Source organism: Xenopus tropicalis, chromosome 1 (genome assembly GCF_000004195.4).
Source record: "Xenopus tropicalis strain Nigerian chromosome 1, UCB_Xtro_10.0, whole genome shotgun sequence".
Taxonomy (NCBI): domain Eukaryota; kingdom Metazoa; phylum Chordata; class Amphibia; order Anura; family Pipidae; genus Xenopus; species Xenopus tropicalis.
In genome coordinates, this window is record NC_030677.2 from 103,905,487 (window position 1) to 103,920,087 (window position 14,601).

The window sequence follows — 14,601 nt, forward strand, 5'->3', positions numbered from 1 at the left end:
TATTATGGTGCTGTATGAATACAGTACATTTATTTATATGGTGCTACTGAATGTATAAAGTGCCTTCATAATAAAATTATGGAGACTAGTAGTTGCAGCCCCTATCAGGCCTTAAATAGGTATCTTTAATTCTATGGGGCACATTTACTAACCCACGAACGGGCCGAATGCGTCCGATTGCGTTTTTTTCGTAATGATCGGTAATTTTGCGTAAAAACGCGAGTTTTTCGGCGTCTTTACGATTTTTGCGTAAAAACTCGAGTTTTTCGGTGTCTTTACGAAAGTTGCGCAAAGTCGCTATTTTTTCGTAGCGTTAAAACTTGCGCGAAACGTCGCGCCTTTTAAGTTTTAACGCTACGAAAAAGGCGCGACTTTGCGCGCAAGTGTTAACGCTACGAAAAAATCGTGACTTTGCGCAACTTTCGTAAAGACGCCGAAAAACTCGCGTTTTTACGCAAAAATCGTAAAGACGCCGAAAAAATTGCAAAATGTTAGTTTCCAATCGGAATTTTTCCAATTCGGATTCGAAATCGTGTCTTAGTAAATCAGCCCCTATGAGTTAAACAGGATTTACTTATCTATATAAATCTTTATATGTGTCTGGCTTAAACCACTAGTGTTATTCCTACCAGGGGGGAAAAAATGGTGTGTTTTTTATAAATGGCATGTGGGGACATGGCCACAAAGTGGGTGTTACTAAAAATTTTTTTTTTTTGTCCCTCTTTCTGATTTTTAAATGTTGGGAGGTATGTATGTATAACTACAAGGATATTTACTGCATGCATATCAGAAATAGGTCACCTCTACTTATTTTACTGGCACAAATAATATGGACATATTTTAGACTCCAGTATTAAAGAGCACCTATCACCATTAAATTGCATCCCCCACCAGAGGTCCAGGCTAATACAGCCCACACTCCAGTTGGGGGAAACGATAGTTGAGCAAATTAGCAAATGACCCCGCTCACTCATTATGCACATGCGTGTGACATAGGATAGGTGGATACGACTCCCTGCCTATGTCACAAGCATGTGCATATGAACAAGATGTGGCGCTCGGCCATTATGTGCATGCGTGTGCCACAACATAGCTGTCTGCACCAGCAGCTCCCTCCCTAGCCCTGTAGGTGACTATTTTTTTTTAAAAAAAAAATGTTTGTGTCCCCCAACCAGAGTGCGGGCTCTGTTAGTCCACACCTATGGTGGGAGAAGCAATTTCCCTTTAAAGTGGTTATTCACCTTTAAGTTAACCTTTAGTAGGTTATTGAATAGACAATTATAAGCAATTTTTTATTTGGCCTTTATTTTTTTAGTTTTTGAATTATTTGCCTTCTTCTGCCCCTTTTCAGCTTTCAGATGGTCACTGACCCCCATCAGACAAATACCTTTTTCTCTCTGTGGCTACAATTTTATTGTAACTGTTAATTTCTACTACTTAGCTGTATTTAGGCCCTCCTCTATTCACATGCCAGTCTCTCATTCAAATCGGTTCCTTGTTGCTAGGGTAATCTGGACCCTAGCAACCAGATGCTACATTTAAAGATAAATATTTCAAAAAGTACAAAAAAAATAAAAAAATGGTGACCAATTGCAAATTGTCTCAGAATATCTCTCTACATTATACTAAACGTTATGGTTAAAGGTGAATCATATTTACAGCAGAGGGTAGGTTAAATAAGGATGTGTACCAACACTTTCTCTCACAAATAACGCTCCATACACAGTATATGTGTTTTTATTAGTAGGTTTAGTGCAGCTTATCCTTATTTTGTAGCTAATATATAACTACAACTAATATTCCGTTACAGAAAAAAAACAAATAACTACAAAACATCAATGCAAGTTTCCAATAGATATTTTAATCACTGTAGGAAAATAAATTTTAACAAATTAAGCATGGTTCACTTTGTAAAAAATATTAATTTATAATTACAATCAATATATTCTTTTTACAAGAAGCAATGATATGTCAGATTGTTAATAGGATGCTATGTCACTTTTTTATTATTCCATTTCTTTTACATACAGATAAAGTGAATAGTGTTTTGAAGGACAAGGAAAGGTACAATCACTGGGGAATGCCAAAATGTTAGGTACCCCCCAGTGATTGTAATCAGTTACCGGATACTCCGGCACTAGCCCAGGGTGACCCTGACAGTAGGTTGTCTGTGTGTCTCTAACCTAATTGTACCTCTCATGGAGAGACATAAGTTCTATACTCACTGCCATAAAACAAAATACGGCTGTTTTTTAGTTTTTCAAAATCACAGTACTTCATTTACATTTGAAAGCACAAAATACTGGTGAGATATCACTCTAACAAGGGTGCCAACATACTTTTAGTGACAAAGAAACTGTAGGTTTTAATTGCACTTTTGAGGCTGCACAGGCCAAACCTAAATAACGAAGCAAGTCATCCTACTAAGTAGTGAGAACAGTTCCAAGTAATTTATTGATAAATTTCTGCACCCTTGTTTTACAGACATACACGTTATATAAATGTTCTCATTGCAATTCAGGATATAGAGTGGGAATTATGGTATAAAATTATTTTTGGCACCAATGAATCCATAAAGATAAGAATGTACCCTTAATTTCTTACAAAAACATGTATTCAGTACCAGCAGCAAAGCACAAGTACAGGATCTGTCAGGACTGAATTCTTAACTGGTCCTCATGCCCATCAGATTAAATACATAAAAAATTGCCTGAGAGAAAATGTATACAACCTAAGCAAGCTTGGCACCAAGTGTAGGAACAAATTCAAGTAAAAGGTACATAAAGCATACCCTTATGTTACATAAGAATGCAAAGCACACACATATCAAGAATACCTTATATATGTATCATGGTGGTTAAATCATTAACTTGTTCTTTACAGTGCTTAAGGCAGTGGTGTTTGAACATTTTTAGTCTGTTTGGTCCAAACCCTCCTAGCTAATAGCAAGGGTACTAAACACTGCTGTATCTGTTACAGGAGAGAAAATAAGCATTCTGCCGCAATCTCTCAGCAATTAGCCCATAGGCTGAGCGTCTCCAGCAACTGCTCTGGTCTTCCCTAAGGGGCCAGCCCCACATTTTATGAGCCGCTGGATAAAGTCCTTGTGAGCATGTCTGTGTGGGGAACATCTCTGATAATAGCATTATATTTACATGGAGCCATTTTTATGGTTGCCCACTTTCATCAAGTGTCTTTGGGAGTGGTGTAGAGCAGCTGTCAAGCTCATCCAAGGTTCCGAAGCTTGAAGTGCCCATAGTGTTTTCAACACATTCTTCCTTCTGGAAAGGAAATAGGTTTAATTAGATTTTTTTATACTTTCAAATAACTACACCAATTATTTTAGAAAAAATGCCAGGAAATCAAAAGCATGTGTGACATCTGAACGGACTTGCAACATAAAGCAAAGCAATCATCGGTGCTGGGCCAAATGGCAAGGGCACCCAACACTAGCCCCAGCTCTCAATCACCCTGCGCGAAGTGACAAGCGTGTACGGAGGTAACAAGTGGGGGCTTAGTCACACCCCTTCCTTCCACCCCTCATCATCATCAAAAGCACATATCCCCCTGATCCTTCAGCCAAAGATTCAGATGGGCAAGAACGTTTGATAACACAACCTTATTGGTAGCCTCATACAATGCAATACTTTGTTGGTAAAAGACCAATTTTTGCACCATCTTTAAGTCCCAACTGCTTAATGGGATGCCCCCTTATGGATTCTATGAATCATATATGGGTGACAACAGCCAATTGAAAGTCATATGTTGTTTTTCTGAAAAAAGTAATGTTACTTAAACTCCCTATTTAACACACATATCCAAATCATATAAAATAAAGATTAGTTACTACAGTATCCCTACTGTAGAAATAGCTAAAACGTCAATGATGAATAAAATGGATGTACTCACCCTGTGTTTCAGGTAGGAAAGGTAAGTGTCCCAGCCCACTGTAATCACATTGATATAAATAACTCTGTATTTCGGTGACAGGAAGTAAAAGTTGATCATCTGTGCTGCAGGCCATACAGTCCAATCAGCCTGAGAGCAGAGAATGGCATGAATGTTAATTAAATATACAGTTTTACTTAATGGCTTTGCACTGAAAAGTAATTTATTCTATGTCCTTTACAATGGTGATCCAGTTCATTTTGCTGCCTGAGCTGGAATAGCCTGGCGGTCATAGTTTTTCCACTCCTAGCCTATGACATGCCAAACTCCATAAGCATATTGTGTTGATGGTTAATCATCCTTGTGTGTGGCACGACCTGTAGATACCAATACGTTCATGATCACTTTTTCCAATTTTCTTGCAGCAACTTTGGCATTACAATGATATCCTTGGAAAATCATGTTACCAAAGGGGATGTACAGCCAAGCTTCATAATCAATGACAACCTGCTAAGCATTCTGGTAGCAGCCCGAATGTGGTCACTAAATGCTACAGGAATATTGGCTATTAAGTGTAACTGTTATAACCACCTGGCAAGATTCATAAAGAATCTGTAATGCAGGTACCCATAGCTGATAGCAGAGGTATTCCTGTAACCATCATTAAATAACCTGAGCAAAAATACAGCATATAATGTAATATTTAAATTAACAGCACCATAAGACTTGTTTCTAACGCTGCATAACTGGTGATCTAACGGTGAAAACAAATGTTAGGCTGCAGCTTAAAAATATAATTTGCAATGTCTATGTCCATGCTCACCTTATAAAACTCCCAAAATTTTTCCCGGAATTCTTGCCAGCTTTTTTCTAGTTTCTGTCCCTCCATAGACCCCATTCCTGAAAAATACAGTAATCAAATGCTCTAAGTAAACACATTCCGTGCAATTCACGTGCAAGTCTACAATATTAAAAATGGTAGTCTGGAAGACTGCAGTAAGAAATGCAATATTCTTTAGGCACTACAGTAACTGAACATCAGCACTAATTTGTTAAATGAGAGGCCCTTTCCATTGCCCCCCCTTCCTTGCTCCTTCCCTAAACCACCTGATACTGTCAAAAGTACTTCTATCTTTGTACCTCTAATAAAAATGCAGAATTGCTTGTGCTGGTTCTGATGCTCTTCTGTCCGAGTAATAATTATCTAGGCAGGTAAATAACTAGAGCAGTATGATTGCTGAGTGGGTTTTAGGGCCAAGTGGCACTTATTGATAAGTAGTTTTAATATATTGTTTTAAAATACATATTGTTCCCAAAACATATTTTTGCACATTAAAATAAACAACTCTAAGCAAATTTCCAATCCAAATGTATTTACAATTTTACATTTGTAAGTCATTTGTAATTACTACTGAAAGCAGTATTTCTTTATAACCCTTCCATGCTCTAGTTCTTATTACTGAAACAATGTAATCAGTTTTCCTCCAGGTCTCTTAATAAATTGGTTTCTGCTACATTGCTTCAGGAGCTTCAGATATTGGTTGGGCACTGTAGGCCTGTCGGTTGGCACCATACACAGGCCAGTAAGTTACCAACTCAGTCCCTCTAGCTTTTAGTGGCCTGTGTGCCACCTTTATTCTTCACGTAGAGCCTTGTTTATCTGCATGTTTTTGTTTATTCTTATAGGTAGAAGCAGCTCTTCTCTAATTGAATAATAGACTGTTACTCTGTAGAATTACTGCATAAAGAATCTCTTAGATATTAGAGTAACATTTTTTTTTAATTGGGAAAGTTTTAACTGGATGCAAAACTAGCCTATTGGGTTTATTCAATATTTAAATTATTTTTAAATTATTTTTAGTGTTTACTGATTTTGTGTTTTGAATTGAGTCTGTGCACAAGGAACTGGGATCCAAATAGAAGGCAATACATCTGTATTTGGTGTTGAAGTCTGTTGGTACAGTCTCATCATGAAACACAAGATCAGTTAACCCATGCATTGCTATGTAGAATATGCATAAAAACCATACTGAATAGCAAACACAGATAAAAATGGACTCTGACTGCCATGTGTACATAGCCTCAGGGATACTGTCATGGTTTTTATGGTATACATTTTATCTCCAAATTACACTGTTTACATAGCAAATAATTCACTCTACCATTTAATTTTATTCTTGAACCAACAAATGTATTTTTTTTAGCTGTAATATTGGTGTGTAGGCAGCCATCTCAGTGCATTGTGCCTGTTTCTGAGCTTTAAGAAGAAGCCAATGGTACACATTAGAACTGCTTTCAGATAACCTATTGTTTTGCCTACTCCCATGTAACTGGAGTCACAAGCCAGACTTGGATTTCTTACTATTGAGTGCTATTCTGATATCTACTGGGAGCTGCTATCTTGCTCCCTTCCCATTGTTCTGCTGATCGGCTGCTGGGAGGGAGGGTGATATCACTCCAACTTGCAGCTCAGCAGTAAAGTGTGACTGAAGTCAGCACAGGTCACATGGCTGTGGCATGGGAAATAAAGAATATTGGTAACCCCATGTGAAATTTCAAAATTAATTATAAAAAAAAAATCTGTTTGTGTTTTTGAAAAATGGATTTCAATGCAGGATTCTGCTGGAAAAGCTCCATTACCTCATGTGCTTTGAAAAAAACATGTTTTCCCATGACAGTATTCCTTTAAAGTTCACATAACATTACAGGATTCTTACCAAGGAAGTACCATAATCCCAGTACAGGAGAGGCCACAAGCTGATCAATTAGCACTTTCCTCATCACAACAGTAATTCCTCTTCCAGGGAATGATCGATCAAGCCAAGAATACCAGAAGTGCATTAAGGGACCCATGGAGCAGCCAATAGCAAACATTCTACCTAGGAATGATGTAGAAAGATTATTTGCTGTATAGCAATGTTTTCTTTTGATCATAAGCAGCTTGTTTTCCCCCAATACTCTTTAGCAAACACACTACTGAAGAAAACACCATATAAGATATGAGATATGGCACCTCAAATGTTGAAAAGCAACCCAGTGTGTTTTCTGGTAACTTACTGTATGTGTGCCTGTATGTGTAAAAGTATACTGAATCTGTACACTTGTTCAGGCAACTACCATCTGACAAGCACTGGCATAAGCATTCAACATTAATTTGCAGGGAGCCTGTTTAGAGCATTATGGTGCTACATTTTTGGAGCACTTTAAGTCCTAAAACAGCCTTATGTGACATTGCCATAAAAGTAAGGGACAGAATTAACTTTTGCTGAGCTTTGCAGCAAATGTACAGCAATGTAAACACAGTTGCACTATAAATAGCACAATGCCTACCACTACATACTGTATTTAAAGATATTTATATTTTATATAATATATTTCAAAGGTGCCAGAAGTTGCCAGCTAAAATGATGAGCACAACAGAGACCCTTTTCCGCACACCCTGGCTCTCCAAAATATTAGAACGCCCTGTGCACACAGCTGGAGGGATCAGCACCCTCCCAAATCCAATATAGCGACAAAAAGCAAGTGGCACTCAGAGCTGTAAACAAGGGAACAAGCCCTTTGAAATTTTATTGCGGAGGTGCAACGTTTTGGGGACTTTTTTTGCAGCTAAAATTATGAAACGCCCTCTTTATGACTGGTCCCTTACTTCCATGTATTATTTTTACCAAGAATTTAAATAGAAAAATGTGTTATTGTGATTGTGTCATGTCCCCTTTTCTTTCCTTTAAGTCTTTAAACTTAAGGAGTTGCTTTGTTGTTTGCTAACAATATCATTCAATAATATTCATTCCCACTAAATACAGTGGCTTGCAAAAGTATTCGCCCCCCTTGAACTTTTCCACATTTTGTCACATTACAGCCACAAACATGAATCAATTTTATTGGAATTCCACGTGAAAGACCAATACAAAGTGGTGTACACGTGAGAAGTGGAACGAAAATCATACATGATTCCAAACATTTTTTACAAATAAATAACTGCAAAGTGGGGTGTGTGTAATTAGTCAGCCCCCTTTGGTCTGAGTGCAGTCAGTTGCCCATAGACATTGCCTGATGAGTGCTAATGACTAAATAGAGTGCACCTGTGTGTAATCTAATGTCAGTACAAATACAGCTGCTCTGTGACGGCCTCAGAGGTTGTCTAAGAGAATATTGGGAGCAACAACACCATGAAGTCCAAAGAACACACCAGACAGGTCAGGGATAAAGTTATTGAGAAATTTAAAGCAGGCTTAGGCTACAAAAAGATTTCCAAAGCCTTGAACATACCACAGAGCACTGTTCCACCGATCATTCAGAAATGGAAGGAGTATGGCACAACTGTAAACCTACCAAGACAAGGCCGTCCACCTAAACTCACAGGCCGAACAAGGAGAGCGCTGATCAGAAATGCAGCCAAGAGGCCCATGGTGACTCTGGACGAGCTGCAGAGATCTACAGCTCAGGTGGGGGAATCTGTCCATAGGACAACTATTAGTCATGCACTGCACAAAGTTGGCCTTTATGGAAGAGTGGCAAGAAGAAAGCCTTAACAGAAAACCATAAGAAGTCCCGTTTGCAGTTTGCCACAAGCCATGTGGGGGACACAGCAAACATGTGGAAGAAGGTGCTCTGGTCAGATGAGACCAAAATGGAACTTTTTGGCCAAAATGCGAAACGCTATGTGTGGCGGAAAACTAACACTGCACATCACTCTGAACACACCATCCCCACTGTCACATATGGTGGTGGCAGCATCATGCTCTGGGGGTGCTTCTCTTCAGCAGGGACAGGGAAGCTGGTCAGAGTTGATGGGAAGATGGATGGAGCCAAATACAGGGCAATCTTGGAAGAAAACCTCTTGGAGTCTGCAAAAGACTTGAGACTGGGGCGAAGGTTCACCTTCCAGCAGGACAACGACCCTAAACATAAAGCCAGGGCAACAATGGAATGGTTTAAAACAAAACATATCCATGTGTTAGAATGGCCCAATCAAAGTCCAGATCTAAATCCAATGGAGAATCTGTGGCAAGATCTGAAAACTGCTGTTCACAAACGCTGTCCATCTAATCTGACTGAGCTGGAGCTGTTTTGCAAAGAAGAATGGGCAAGGATTTCAGTCTGTAGATGTGCAAAGCTGGTAGAGACATACCCTAAAAGCCTGGCAGCTGTAATTGCAGCAAAAGGTGGTTCTACAAAGTATTGACTCAGGGGGCTGGATAATTATGCACACCCCACTTTGCACTTATTTATTTGTAAAAAATGTTTGGAATCATGTATGATTTTCGTTCCACTTCTCACATGTACACCACTTTGTATTGGTCTTTCACATGGAATTCCAATAAAATTGATTCATGTTTGTGGCTGTAATGTGACAAAATGTGGAAAAGTTCAAGGGGGCCGAATACTTTTGCAAGCCACTGTATATGGGGCCTCCTGCCTTTATAGAAAGATTTGAATACGCCCACACAAATATTTGCATAAGCTTGCATCATCCCTATTTTTTCCTTTAGGCAATTTCATTTTATATTTTAATTTATAATCCTGACCGTGTTCTATTCTATTCTGTCCAGCAACTAAAAACAATAGAGACACAGAGATTTTTTTCTTGGTGGGCCACTTAAACACAAGCTTTGAAAAAATACACGTTTGTCAAGTATACACCAACATGGATAATCTGCTTTATATGCCACTGGCCTTATAGGGCACCTGTCACCCTACAAATAATTTGAAACCTTATTTTATTGTGCTTTCCAGCCAAAATAAATGTTGCTTACACTAAATAAAATATTGTGTAATTTCTTTTTTTGGAATCTAAAAGCACAACAAGCAATTTTGCGGAACCTGTTATCAAGGCAAACTTTGCAAAATCCCAAAATCGCATGTATGCCATCCAAGGGTAATGATATAACGCATCCCCCCTCCCACCTATAAAGCAGACCCCGTGGTCCAGGCCCCCCTGCTTCCTCTTTTGTTAGGCCACTGTTTAATGCTATGAAATTGCAGACAGTTGGGATGACGGGGGCATGTGAAGACCATGTATAATTTGAAAAGGACTTTTATTATAGAGCTTCTTATGTCTGGGTGACAGGTCCTGTTTAAACATAAAATTGCAATACAGCAAGATATATATATATATATATATATATATATATATATATATATATATATATATATATAATTGATAACTGTAAATATATTTAAGTGATAAATGTAAATGTACTTCTGGTAGTTATGTGATATTTAATACCCTGGAAACTAGAAGGAATGCAATTCACAACTACTTAAAGCAGCCTGTCACCCTAAAATTGTTTCCCCCACCAGAGGTGCAGGATAATAGAGGCCGCACTATGGTTGGGGGAAGCAATAATTTTCATAAAAATGTGCACCCCCAAGCAGTAGGCCAACTCTGCTCCCCTGCATGTCAACAGAGCTGGGAAAGGTATTGGATCCCCTGAGGCCTCTGTGTGCCCTAAGACAAAAAAAAAAAATTGCATTCTGCACAGTTACCTGTACGCAGCCAGTCTCTCTTTCTTTCTGGGTCTCTCCTCACCTCCCGACTCTGCTGGATGGAGTCTCCAATGCCTAGCAACAGTCCACAGCTAACTGTGTTGGTGACTATAAGGAATCTCCCTTTAAAAAAGGGTTTCCAGTAGCCCGCGGCACGGGCCAAAACTAACTTACCCAGGGGTATCATCTGGTTCTAACTTCAACAGCAGCTGGCAGCAGCTACACATGGATTTAGGACAGCAAGTTTCAGAGTTACCCTAGATAAAGAAATAAAGTCAAGGGTGTTAAACACACTTTAGAAAATATCATGTTTACTCTTCCTTTAAATGGACATGTCAACCCCCCAAAAAATGTTTGCCTAATAAGAGAAAACATAATTCTAAGCAACTTTCCAATATGAATATATTACAAAATTTTAGTGCTTTAAAAGCAGAATTTGCTTAACTTCTGGTTATGACTTCTTAAACAATGTTGCAAAAGCCAGTCTACTGCAGCAAGACAGGTCTGTCAGTCTACTGGCTTGTGTTACATTGTATCAAAAGAAAGCACACCAGGGCAAAGAACAGAGAAGGACTGACAAACACTGCTCTTAATAGCAACAATTTAAAAATAACTTAAAAACCATTACATTGCAAAGTTGCTTAGAGTTATAATTTATTTTACTAGGCAAAAGTTATTTTTTGGGTGAACATGTCCTTTAACTTATGTACCACTAATATTAATCTCTATTATTATTGTGGCATTACCCTTACAGGCACAGGGCTTTTCCATGAAAAGTGGCACAACAGTTTTACACTAAAAGGCTAAAATATAAGCTATATTCATTATGGGCTTTACTTGACTTTTAATTCTACATTTGAACACATTGAACACATAAAAGCTTTAAATAAACAATGAAATGTACTGTATACTTATATCTGTTAAGGTGGTCATACATGGGACAATTAAAGCTTGATTACTCCAGACAGATTAGGCATGATGCAATCTGCCATCAATACTGTCTATGTACTGGCACCTCTGAAACAGAAGTCTGTTCATACCTGTGCTTTGTGCCTACCCTTCCTGCTATGGCTATCAGCATTGGTTTCTCTAATTTTCTTTAGGTCTTGTGTGGGAAAATTATCTTTTCGTGCTACATTGTGATGCTGAATGACCAGATTTGTGTTGATCTTGGTATCTATCCACTTTCAACAGACCAACCAATAAGTTACAACACATAGGCCACTGGTCTACTACATTTTCACTGTATAGCATGGTGACCCACTCCACTTCCCTAACTTGTACCCCTTCCAGCAAGCTTTAAAACATATTCTTATGGTAAAAAAAAATAAGGATATTATCACATAAAAGTACTTTGCCTTCACACAGCGTGTGACAAAACACCCTAAACTGCCAAAGGTTGTTTCAGGCTGAACACTGCTGTCTTTTTAATACAGAGAAGACCGTATGCCACAAGCATATTATATATACAGGTATGGGATCCCTTATCCGGAAACCTGTTATATAGATAGTTCCGAAAGACCATCTCCCATAGACTCCATTATAAGCAAATAATTCTAATTTTTAAAAATTATTTATTTTTTCTCTCTAATAATAAAACAGTACCTTGTACTTGATCCCAACTAAGATATAATTAATCCTTATTGGAGGCAAAACAAGCCTATTGGGTTTATTCAATATTTGAATGATTTTTAGCAGACTTTGGACGCTTTGGAGATCCAAATTACAGAAAGATCCATTATCAGGAAAACCCCAGGTCCCAAGCATGCTGGATAACAGGTCCCATACATATATATATATATATATATATATATATATCCATTCTGCAGGAACTACATACATGTACATACTGTGATCATTTGCAGTTACATCATTTGCAGATACATTATGTTGTTACCCAAAATAACATTTCCCCTATGATTACCCTTTCTCAGACAAACAACACATGACACAGCGCATGATTTGCTGGTTGCTGCTGTCACATGTATGGGGAAAAGCATGACTTCTTTAAGAGAAATACTGTATTACCCTAATCCCAATATGTCCCCTTCCTTTACAAGTATAGTGACTGGGAAAACAGATTGTTGAAATCACATTTTACCTTTTTAAAACTGTAATTGCATCAGAGCAGCAGACATATCCTCTGTACTCAGGCTGAAACAAGGGCTGAGCCGAGCATGTCCTTTCTTTCGTCCACAGGAAGTTGTAATAACTGTGAGTGACAGGGGAACTCAGCAATAGCAGTCAAAGTCCCGCCCCATTTCTTTCTGCTCTCAGCTTCAAGCTGTCAAACTGGCTCAGAATCTTTCTGCGTATGATAGTTAGTGGAGGAGCAGCTTTCCCCAAATGCTGCATGTTGCCTTTTCTTAGGACAAGATAAAGTCTTATGACATCTGATTGTTTTTTAGTGGAATATAATGTGTGAGGAATGGTGCTACATTAAAACAAGAAACTGATCAGATTTTACAGTACAGCATGGAGTATCAGAATTTGTAGCATACTGTGTCAACATGTGAGCCTCCAGCTGTCACTGAACTACAACTATTTTTCCAAAATGCTAGGCGCAGGGCTGTCACACTCATTGGTCATGCGCAATCGCTCCTGCTGAATCAGTGCAGAACCTGTAAAAACCTGGGGGAATTCAGTTTGGTGATTGGAGAACAGGGGGAGGTAAAAACAGCTAAATCCCAATGTAATAGGGGGAGTTGACAGCTCTGTAGGTGTTATCTGGTTCTATTCAAAGTCACATGGTTTTAAGGGTCTGGATACCCCAGGTCAGGCCCTGGGATTTGATGAAATCCAAATCCTGAAGAAAAAGGCTGTAATTCTGAATCCCAAACTGATTCCAGTATTCCATGCATCTACGGTCGCCACCTGTCTGGACAGCCCAGTTTATTATAGGGCTGTCTGGGTCAAAACTGCCTGCCCGGTTTTTCCAATGTGGAAAATCGAGCAGGATACCCCAAGATTGACGTGACTGTCTACCCCAAGTTCTGCACCGTCAGTTGTCACAAGGCGTTAGCACAGAACTTGTCAGAAATAACAAACTTGGCCTTCATTACTAACACACACAGTTATAGATTAAAAAAAAATATATATATATATATATATTTTAAGAGTTTTCTACAGTAAAATACTTGGCAGTTGTTTTGGCGTGAAGGGTAGGAGAGTGAGGGCAGGGTTATAATGCAAAAGGGGAGGAAAAATTACAGGGTGGTGCCAGATGGATTGGGCGCAATGAAGCAGAAATGTGGTGAGTTGGGCTGACAGATAATGGGGCAGAAGTTGAGAGGGACAACTTAAAGGCAGGGGTTGGGGGTGGACAGAATGACAAACAATTGCAAATTTATCAGAAAATTCATAGCCAGTAAATTTGTAATACCAGCCTCAGCCATGGCTGGTATTTTACCTTCAAGGCCAGCGAAATAACAGCCAGGCAGAAACCCTGTTTTCATGGGTAGATTTTTATTAGGACTTTGGAAGGCTAATTCTACCCAAACCTGCCTGAAAAAAAAAAAAAAAAAGATTCTCTGACCTGTTGTGCTTTGGCAGGGGGAGCATTTCCAAAAGATAAGCAGCCTGCTCACTACATCTCTCTAAGCCTGATGCTACATTGGGCTGATTCTCAGCCTGCAGAAAAATATGGGCCGAGAATCAGTCTCTATGTTGGCATCAGCCTTGCCTGCACTGCAACCATCATGTTGGTCTGGATGTAGGCACACATGGTGGATATCAGAAAAGCAGAGATGCCAACATGAAACATACATTAATATCCACCATGAGCTACTGAAAGAAAAGCAAGCTGAAGGTTTGAAAATGACCCTCACAGTCCCCTGAATATAAATTTGTACATTAAGGAGACAGAAATACTATACTTTATTATGATACTTTTAATGCAATACAGATACAGACATAGAAAAGCTATGTCACAATCACAGCTATATAGGTTTAAGAGAATAGTGCAGTGCATGCACAGCATGGAGTACAGCAGACGCACTTATACAGACATTTACCCCCGTCATTTGCTTCATCTAGTGTACTGAGTGTAATTACATCCATGGAACATCCATGGGGAAGCACAAGAATATAGTAGTCGCAATATCTCTGTTTCTCTCTCTCTCTGTTTCTCTCTCTCCTGCCGCCTCACAACAGGGAATCCAAGATGGCACCAATAAATCTAAAGCGGAGAGCCAATCTAGCTCACAGGCCTCTTTCTCTCAT

The 14,601-nt window shown here is 38.9% G+C and overlaps 1 protein-coding gene across 3 annotated transcripts; it reads right to left on the reverse strand.

The window, feature by feature from the left end:
* Positions 1–1,839: 1,839 nt before the first annotated feature.
* mpv17l2 (MPV17 mitochondrial membrane protein-like 2) lies at positions 1,840–12,586 on the reverse strand. Of its 3 annotated transcripts, none has more exons than XM_031897831.1 (6): positions 12,482–12,586; positions 10,555–10,637; positions 6,606–6,763; positions 4,712–4,788; positions 3,910–4,038; positions 1,840–3,281 (listed from the first exon to the last, which is right to left on the reverse strand). In XM_031897831.1, exons 2-6 carry the CDS (start codon positions 10,605–10,607, stop codon positions 3,168–3,170), a joined length of 531 nt encoding a protein of 176 aa, XP_031753691.1. In that variant the 5' UTR covers positions 10,608–10,637; positions 12,482–12,586; the 3' UTR covers positions 1,840–3,167.
* Between the last annotated feature and the right edge of the window lie 2,015 nt (positions 12,587–14,601).

Coding starts and splice junctions, on each gene's coding strand:
- mpv17l2 (XM_031897831.1), bottom strand. CDS start 10,607: ATGTGTAGCTGCTGCCAGCTGCTGTTGAAGTTAGAACCAGATGATACC. Junction 4,789..6,605: donor GGGATTATGGTACTTCCTTG/GTAAGAATCCTG, acceptor TGTATTTTTCAG/GAATGGGGTCTATGGAGGGA. Junction 3,282..3,909: donor TTTCCTACCTGAAACACAGG/GTGAGTACATCC, acceptor TTTCCTTTCCAG/AAGGAAGAATGTGTTGAAAA.